General features: G+C 37.2%; 1 protein-coding gene across 1 annotated transcript; it reads left to right on the top strand.

Annotated features, from left to right (window-relative positions):
* The first annotated feature begins 1,098 nt into the window (after nucleotides 1–1,098).
* Nucleotides 1,099–9,618, top strand: LOC130570532 (G2/mitotic-specific cyclin-B3-like). Its single transcript, XM_057360879.1, has 11 exons — nucleotides 1,099–1,390; nucleotides 1,642–1,725; nucleotides 3,264–3,364; nucleotides 3,457–3,577; nucleotides 3,859–3,972; nucleotides 5,288–5,380; nucleotides 5,522–5,659; nucleotides 8,122–8,277; nucleotides 8,390–8,539; nucleotides 8,873–9,003; nucleotides 9,124–9,618. Exons 1-11 carry the CDS (start codon nucleotides 1,331–1,333, stop codon nucleotides 9,194–9,196), a joined length of 1,221 nt encoding a protein of 406 aa, XP_057216862.1. The 5' UTR covers nucleotides 1,099–1,330; the 3' UTR covers nucleotides 9,197–9,618.
* The last annotated feature ends 475 nt before the right edge of the window (nucleotides 9,619–10,093 follow it).

Genomic DNA, 10,093 nt, shown 5'->3' with positions numbered 1-10,093 from the left:
CTGGATGGATTGAAAATACTTTATGAATTAAACTTTACTTTGTGTTGATAATTGATCTAAGAAAATACTCTTGACCCTAGAAAACGTATGAAACATTGATAAAGTATTGAGGTGTGTGCTAGTTTAAATTTAATTAGATTTCATTTCATTGAATAAAAGTATTTTAAAGGGTAGTTTGTGACCATGACATCAGTTTTATTTGTAACGTTTGTATCTGGCCACTAGATGGCACTCTAGTTCACACTCAATTCCTCCCTTGTGATGGCGAGACAGTTTTATTTCTTTCTTTCTAAGAATTCACTCTTTCGTGAAGCACCTTCTTTAACAAAAATGTATTTCTCTTTGTAGTCACTTTCTGGGAGTGGAAAATCAGCATTCTTTTTAACGGTGTAAGTAGAACATCTAAGTATAAAAAAATGTTATCTAAAAATGTTTAATGCTTGGTATGTGTTGTTTTCGCTTGCATTATGAATAGTCGTGGTATGTTGGTCAGGTTCTGTTGGCATGCCGTCGTGTTATGTGGTAGAGTTGACACATGTTCGAAAGAACATTTTATAAAGGGAGTAAACTTCATATGAAATGTTGCCAAAAAACGGCACGATTAAAAGAAGGGATAAAGTCCAAAAATAGCCCATGAGAATACATTTTGTGTTTGCTGTTAAATTGGTTTATTTCATTTAAACACAATACAAATACAAAATTAAGCATTCTATTATAAGAGTATGCTTATGCAGTTAGGGCCTATCGATTAACATTACAGCGCCTCCCTCAGGCCAAATAACACAGAGGCGCATAATTTGTTTATAGACAGTGCATTCCTTAACCATTATTTTTATTTACTTTGTTTTATTTTTAATATTAGTCTTTGGCATCTTTCCGTTTCTTTAAATGACGTTCGATTATTCAGGATGTAAACTGCTTTCTGAATGGTTTATTTTTAAATCAGCCACGCCACACGTCATTGACACGCCACGCACATTGGTAGGTACTTTCATTTTAAGATGCTGATTGGCTGAGATTTCACGTGACGCGACCAATCAGCAGTCAGCTCTCTTCCTCCGACATGTTTCGAATTCAGCTCCCGTTGTGAATAACAAATGAAAGCTGTCTTTGAAGGCGTCGCTCATGTTTGTTTACCGATGCTAGTCCCTACTAATTTTATATCGTCAAAAACTGGACAGACCGGTTTTACTTAAGAATTCTACAGAACTCAGATTTATGGTCGGTAATTACCAAAGAGGATACTTCGTTTCGCCGAAGGCTGAATGAAAAACCGGTGATTCTTCTCATTCTTTGTTGTGGGGTTTAAAGTCAGTGATCGAGGATTTCAATGAAACAGGTCATGCCACGTCTAAATAGTAAAATAAACTCGTCTGATATCAAATATAAGGTGAGCGTTGACCAAATCAGGTGAGAATATCAATCTTATGCTATTTGATGTATTATCTGCGAGGAGTGTTCTTGCGGCGCTGCGCAGACCCATCGCTCTCGTGATGTTTTGATGCCATATGCTGATTGGTCTGCGCAGCGACGTATCCTCAATAAATAAACGAAGACGACTTTGACCAGCTGTTACAGATACACCTGATTATTGTTTGTTATTCGTGATCAGCAGTCGATGTTTTTGTTTGTTTGTTTCAGGAGGACGTTTATAATGTCAAGAGGACGCCCTCCTCTCCCAAGGGAGGCCCTAAGAAAAGATCCGCCTTTGTTGATCTGACCAATGTGAGCTAAGCACTAAAGAATGGCTTTTTATTACTTTTATTAACATCATCATGTTTTGTATTTCCTATAATATTAAGGTAAAACATTAGTATAATCATACAAAGACCCTTCAAAAAGAATTTGGAAATCGCTATCATCAACTGATGAATGTATACATTGACAGCACTGTAATTTGCTTTGGATAGAAAGTGTCTGATGCACAAATGCATAAATATAATTGAAGTGTAAAGTCACATTCACAAATGTGAATAAGCAAAACATTTCACAAAAGTTTGATATGTTTGAAATGGCATTGCACTTTGACACAGTCTTTAAAATGAAGACATTGTAATGTATCAGTCAGATGACCGAATATCAAAGTAAGTGACATCTGCAATTGATTTATGCCACTTTTCTCAAAGTTAGCCACTGCTGCCATGACTTGAACTTTTAATGTCTCACAGGGTTTTTCCTGGCTCAAAATGAGGCGGAGGTGGTGCCATCCTGATCTTGTACACACGTGTAGGCCTAATGTACCTTTTAGTGGCTTAACCAAAGTGACTTCGAGTTTGACATATTAAAAGTTCTAATAAAATTAGATAAAAATGACAATTATTAAGTTATATAAAACATTACTTTTATTCAACCAAACAGAAATGTTTTTTTTTTTAATTAATTTTTTTTTATCATTTTCAACTAAGTTTTCAGCCCAAAATAGCCAACTGAATTAACTAGTCTTTCTAAATGAGCAAAGCTTATTCACATCTTCCATTCTCTGTGGTTCATTTTAAATGATTCAAGGATCTCTTATATTCGCTAGTAACTGAAAAGTTCAATAGTTTAAATGAATCGGTTCAAATGAGTCATTCGTGTGCGAGTCGTTCTGAACGCAATGTGCGTTCATACTGGCGAACTCTGTGTACAGTATACGCTGATTCAACGATCCAACTGCACAGCTATGACATTACAATGATGTGCTTCATGTTAATTTAATAAATTTCAAGAAATGAAACGTACTTTGATGCAAAACAAACAGCCGTGAAACAGGCTGGCTCTTGTTCTGCAACTCTTTTTAGCTCCTCAGTGTGCTGTAACGAAACAGCGCCTCCACTGTGGCGTAATGTCGCAACTGCAGTTACAAATGACAGTCTGATAAATGCACGCAGCATTTCTTGTGAAGACTTGCAACATAATTTTGGCGAGAGCCTGAGGCGGCACGACATTTGACGGAGGCGGCCGCCTCCAATTTCTCTATGCAGGAAAAACACTGGTCTCAACAGACTTCTAAGGGGGTCTCAAGGTGATGCATGATGATTTAAAATACGACAAAACCGTCAAGATGAACTAAAACATTACTTTTTGATGTCTTTTTAAAACGAATATACATCTTTCTAGTTATGCCAAGGTTTAGAATATCGTATTGTATAGAAATTGTGTGTAATGGGCCTTTAAATATTGCTGTGGACAATGGAGTGGACCTTGAGGTCAAAGGCTGGGATTTCACTGCATAACAAAATATAAAGAAGTTTAACTGTTCAGATCACTGTTTGTTTCCACAGACGACCAAAACCCAGACAGGCATCCAAGGAAAAAGTGTCAAAACAGTCAATAAGGCTCCAAACCGCAAAGTGATCGCCAAGACTCATGTCATCCAGAAAGAGTAATTAATTAGTTAATTCACTCATTAAATGTAAACGTACTAATTTAGAAGTTTACAGGTCTAATTGGTTAATTTGTCCTTAATTTCTGCAGTTGTAAGGATTCCTCTTCTGAAGAACAGCCCAAGAAAGCTGAATTTAAAGCAGAGGAATTGCCAGAAGATTGCTTCAGTGTGTGTCAGCCTGAAGAGCAGTCGACAGTCCAACAGCAAAAGGTTATACTCAGATGAACTCTTTTACTTTAAGTGTCACAAAATGGGGGTTTTCCAGCATTGCAATTTGGCCCAGAGCAGAATATTTGCTGATCAGTCTCTTTACACTATGTATATATAAAAAAATAAAAATCAGCAAAATGATTTGCTTGTACCTGAAGCAAACCCCAAACCATTTTTGTTTGTTTGTTTTGTTGCTTGGTTTGTCAGAAATCAAAGTATCATAGTACCTTATAGTCATTCTTTCTTCTGTAAAGTTTTCTCTTGCTGTCTGTGTTTACTAGGTTTGTGTTGCCCGGATGCCTGAGGAGTTTGACATTGATAAGGAACACATCGGTGACTGTTTATTGAGCCCCGAGTATGCCAAAGACATCTTTGACTACCTCAAGAACAGAGAGGTGGGCTTGAAAGTGATATTGCATGATACGTCACACATTCAGATGGAAATGTGAAAATTGGTAATACATTGGACGACTTGGTTAAAGCTCTCCTTGCTTTTATACACCGTGCTGAAAATGGCTGAGACTCACTAGTCGGGGGACGTTTTCTTTTTTTTATACACTGGATGTGGAAAATTCCACTATATTTACTGTATGTATGAAATGTGCATTGCATTTGGGGGATATTTCATGGATGAAAGATTCATGGATTGACATTTTCAGGTGGAACTTGCTCCGCCCTTGAAATTCACTCTCTGGACTAAATCCCCACAATTCAAACCCTGGTTATACCTGCAGTATAAACACAGCACAGGCTTTATGTTAGATCAGGGATTTTTTGCTGGTGGATTGCAAACTGAAAATGAATGTGGACAATGTTCATGCACGTAATTGCATGCATGTTTAATAATTAAGTTTGCCTATAGCTTTATGTGTTGACGTCCAACCTTTCATGTAATTTTACCATATGAAGAGTTTGTTTAATTTTTTTTTCAAAAATCATGTTTTTTATTATTTTATCATGTTTTCATTGTGTTACTTAGCAGTATTTTTTGAGTTATCGTGGCTTAAATCAAAACAAACTAATTGCAGTTTGATATTAATTGGAATTCACAATTCAAAAAACATGATTTTTGATTTTTTTTTAAACCGAGTTGTCTCGTTTTGGAAATAAACTCTTCATATATTCATGTCACTTGGTAGTCAAATGAGCACGTGCGCACACATTGCCAACAAAACACAGACTTATGACTTAGTTTTACTTACCGCGTGCGGTTTCCGGCATCTGTTAGCGCTTGGACCGTTCCATCTATCAGTTTCAAACGATCTCCAAATCCAGCGTTACATCCGACGTTTATATAACATTCCTCACCGAAATGCAGTAAACAAACAAACAAACACAGCTGAACTTCCCGAACGCAAGTGTTCTCTCTCTTTTGCTCATATCTTTCATATCACTCTCGCGGGTTGACTCGTGGGTGTGCTTTTCCGGGAGAATTGTACGATAAGAGACGAAGAAAAGTTACGAAATGGATTTTCATGTTTCAAAAAACTTTCCGAAACCTGTACGAACGCTGGGGGAGTGTATCGATCACAGAAATACTAAGTAATACATACAACTCGTTTTTTGACAAGTTGACCATGTCAGGCATGAGAAGACAGCACGTTTAACATTGTAAAGAAGTCAAATTGCATAATGTTGCACATCCCCTTTAACTTTTGCGCATAGTGTTTCCGCACAAAAATAAATGTAAACTGTTTTTTTCCCGCACAGGAGAGTTTTGTATTAAGTGATTACATGCAGAAGCAGCCAGACCTAACACAAGACATGAGGGGTGTTCTGGTTGACTGGATGGTGGAGGTACAGGTGAGTGATGTTATCTACTAAGGGTGGGAACCAACAGGGTCCTTGCAACACAGTTTGATAATATTGTTTAGCTAATCTAATGTTATATCATGATTATTGCAATTCTTTGTAATGTGTCTATATGTCTCCCCGTGCATGAAGGAAAACTTTGAGTTGAACCACGAGACGCTTTATTTGGCAGTGAAGATCACAGATCATTACCTGTCAGTGGCTGTTGTTATGAGGGAGTCGTTGCAGCTCATCGGCTCCACCGCCATGCTCATCGCTGCCAAGTTTGAGGTGAAGGACCAAAACACTTTCTGTCAACAATTGGACTCCATTTAAACCCCAAAATGAACATTTTCTCAGAACTCACACCAATGCCATCCCATATGTACATACTGTAAATGCCTTTCTTCAGTCAAACACTGTTTTAAATAAAATTATTTTCACTTAATGTCAGTATGTGGGTCCAAAAAGTACATCCATCCATCATGAAAGTTTCCTAAACAACTGCAGTGGGTTCAAAATGTCTTTTAAAGGGAAACGGTTAACAGCGAAATTTTAACCAAAACAAGCCCAAAAGAGTGCTAAATTTTGAATATAATGAGAAGACATTTACAGGTGCTGGTCATATAATTAGAATATCATCAAAAAGTTGATTTATTTCACTAATTCCATTCAAAAAGTGAAACTTGTATATTATATTCATTCATTACACACAGACTGCTATATTTCAAATGTTTATTTCTTTTAATTTGATGATTATAACTGACAACTAATGAAAATCCCAAATTCAGTATCTCAGAAAATTAGAATATTACTTAAGACCAATACAAAGAAAGGATTTTTAGAAATCTTGGCCAACTGAAAAGTATGAACATGAAAAGTATGAGCATGTACAGCACTCAATACTTAGTTGGGGCTCCTTTTGCCTGAATTACTGCAGCAATGCGGCGTGGCATGGAGTCGATCAGTCTGTGGCACTGCTCAGGTGTTATGAGAGCCCAGGTTGCTCTGATAGTGGCCTTCAGCTCTTCTGCATTGTTGGGTCTGGCATATCGCATCTTCCTCTTCACAATACCCCATAGATTTTCTATGGGGTTAAGGTCAGGCGAGTTTGCTGGCCAATTAAGAACAGGGATACCATGGTCCTTAAACCAGGTACTGGTAGCTTTGGCACTGTGTGCAGGTGCCAAGTCCTGTTGGAAAATGAAATCTGCATCTCCATAAAGTTGGTCAGCAGCAGGAAGCATCAGAAGCGTCTCGCCTGGGCTAAAGACAAAAAGGACTGGACTGCTGCTGAGTGGTCCAAAGTTATGTTCTCTGATGAAAGTAAATTTTGCATTTCCTTTGGAAATCAGGGTCCCAGAGTCTGGAGGAAGAGAGGAGAGGCACAGAATCCACGTTGCTTGAGGTCCAGTGTAAAGTTTCCACAGTCAGTGATGGTTTGGGGTGCCATGTCATCTGCTGGTGTTGGTCCACTGTGTTTTCTGAGGTCCAAGGTCAACGCAGCCGTATACCAGGAAGTTTTAGAGCACTTCATGCTTCCTGCTGCTGACCAACTTTATGGAGATGCAGATTTCATTTTCCAACAGGACTTGGCACCTGCACACAGTGCCAAAGCTACCAGTACCTGGTTTAAGGACCATGGTATCCCTGTTCTTAATTGGCCAGCAAACTCGCCTGACCTTAACCCCATAGAAAATCTATGGGGTATTGTGAAGAGGAAGATGCGATATGCCAGACCCAACAATGCAGAAGAGCTGAAGGCCACTATCAGAGCAACCTGGCCTCTCATAACACCTGAGCAGTGCCACAGACTGATCGACTCCATGCCACGCCGCATTGCTGCAGTAATTCAGGCAAAAGGAGCCCCAACTAAGTATTGAGTGCTGTACATGCTCATACTTTTCATGTTCATACTTTTCAGTTGGCCAAGATTTCTAAAAATCCTTTCTTTGTATTGGTCTTAAGTAATATTCAAATTTTCTGAGATACTGAATTTGGGATTTTCATTAGTTGTCAGTTATAATCATCAAATTAAAAGAAATAAACATTTGAAATATAGCAGTCTGTGTGTAATGAATGAATATAATATACAAGTTTTACTTTTTGAATGGAATTAGTGAAATAAATCAACTTTTTGATGATATTCTAATTATATGACCAGCACCTGTATGTACTGACTTTGGATTATGCTTTATGGAGCGTCAGCATAGATATGCACTGTGAAGATGGATATTTTTACATTCAGCTGAATAAAGGAAGTCGTACACGGTGCTTAACAAGTTTATTACCTGTCATAAGAAAAAATACAAATATTTTAGGAATCTGTCCAAAAGTTGTTTAAAACTTAAAAGTTTATTGTCAACATTCAACCATTAAATCATATTTTTTCTGCAAGTAAATAACTGTAATTGGGCATCTGAAAGAAAAAATAGTGAAGTGCTTTTTTGCTATTTTTATTGCCTTTCAAAACAGTAAATTTGAAAATTCATGGATAACAACAATGACTATATTTCGGCATGAGAAGTACTAAAGAGCTTACATATACTGATAGATTAGCCATAACGGAAACAAAACAAATGTATTGGTAATCACCAATACTGTTCGTTTCTGGCAGCTGTGGCACATACTGTACCTTCCATTGAGTGCTGGTGGTCTAATAAATTGAATCACTGTACATCTGTTTCTGAACTGAACTGTTTCTTTAAAAGTATTGCTCACACAGTAATGACAATTTGTGGTCTTGTCACCAGGAACGTTGTCCTCCATCTGTCGATGACTTCCTTTACATTTGTGATGATGCCTACAAAAGACGGGAGCTACTGTCTATGGAAGTGAACATTTTGCAGGCACTCAACTTTGAAATTAACATTCCCGTGCCTTACCGCTTCCTCAGACGCTACGCAAAGGTCAGAGCTTGAGGACAGTTGTCACCATTACATTTTGTTGCCATGTTACACTTGACTTCTACTAAATGTTATGTTCTTCCATCAATTTCTCAAAACAAAATAAACGTTGCAGGTAGCCGGTGTGAATATGGAGACGCTGACACTAGCACGCTACATCTGTGAGTTGAGCCTGCTGGAGGTAGAGCTCGTGTCAGAGAGATCGTCTCGACTGGCCTGCGCCTGCCTTCTGTTAGCTCTCATCACCAAAGACCTGGGAGGATGGGTAAGAAAAAGGGACACGTTTAGGTCCAAGGCGAATTTGTTGTCTTGATGTATTGAGAATGGATGCATAACAAATTCCCTTTTCAATGTTACCATTGACTTAAAGGATCATCCAATTCTGTCATTTATTTATATTGTCATTCTAAACCTGTATATGAGTCTTTCTTCTGTCGAACACAAAGAAGTTATTTTGAGAAATGTCTCAGTGGTTTTGTGTCCATACAATGGAAGCCAATGGAGCCAATGTTGTTTGTTTACCAACATTTTTCAAAATATATTCTTTTGTGTTCTGCAGAAGAAAGTCTTCTTAATTCCTGCATGTTTTCTTTCACAGACTCCAATTTTGCAGTATCACACCGGCTATGCGTCGACTGACTTGAGTTGTTTGGTCAGGAGGTTGTATGCAATGCTGGCAAGCCCCTCAAATGACAAACTTAAAGCTGTGGACAACAAATACTCTCACAGGTAATTCTAGACAAATCACCAAGGTCATATTATGGACCATTAGGTGGAATTTTCTATTGTTTTATTTTCTCTTTAATTCATACTACTTTTGTCTTTATATGTGTGTGTGTGTGTCGACAGAGTCTTTTTTGAGGTGGCAAAAATTCCCTTGGTTCATATCGATACGCTGGAAGAGGCATTAACAGTGCATTGAGAATCAGCACTTGAGATTATTACACATTATTCCTGCATTGTAAATACGTTATTTATTTGTATAAAGACATATAATAATGCTTAGAGTGCTGTTGTAGTTTTTTTAAATAATTGTTAACGTGTGCTGATATTTTGGCACGCATTAGACAGAAACTCTCAAGACTGTTAGCAGAATATCTTAAGCATTCTTAAACTTGTTCATTTTAGCAATTGTATATATAAAAAGTAATATTATGCCTTATTTCTAATTCAAATGTTTTTGCATTGTTATTTGCGCATTTATATGGATAAACGCGAAAGAATGGATTTTATGTAAAATTATGTCTTTTACAATGTTATTTATCATGATATTTCTTAACAGAACCATTTTGTTTCAATATTGCTATTTTTAAATGGCTTTGCTTTAAAAAAAAATAAAGAAAATGGTCCCTCTTGTTCTATTCTACATCTGTTTTTTATACCTTATTCAGAACACAACTGCAATTATATTATGCACTATACAATCTATTGAATACATTTTGCATAGTATTATTTTAGTTTTAAGAGTAGTGTTTTAAATAGTGGAATGGATTTTTTTACTACAGTGAGGCGTTTGCTTATGTTTATGCTGCATAAGGAAAGCAACAGCTATGAGTGAGTCAAAGTGTCAAACATTTTTTTGGATTTGGAGTGCACTTCATGTCTGCGGTTTACAGTCTAAATGCCTAAACTATTTATACAACAAAATGTTATGTAAGTTGACAGAGTACCTGCTTTGTGTACTTTAGATTGTGGAATATAGTATCTCATTTTTTTACTTGGGATATTTCTAGTAAATCGAATGAAAAAAAATGTGGGGTGGAAGATGAATTTTCTCCATTGGATGAAAAGTGGTCTCTGCATGTCAGACTGTGTGAGG

The sequence above is a fragment of the Triplophysa rosa genome, linkage group LG19 (genome assembly GCF_024868665.1).
Source record: "Triplophysa rosa linkage group LG19, Trosa_1v2, whole genome shotgun sequence".
In the NCBI taxonomy this organism is placed as follows: Eukaryota; Metazoa; Chordata; class Actinopteri; order Cypriniformes; family Nemacheilidae; genus Triplophysa; species Triplophysa rosa.
Note: the sequence above shows the minus strand (reverse complement) of the source record. Positions and strands in the feature narration are given on the sequence as shown.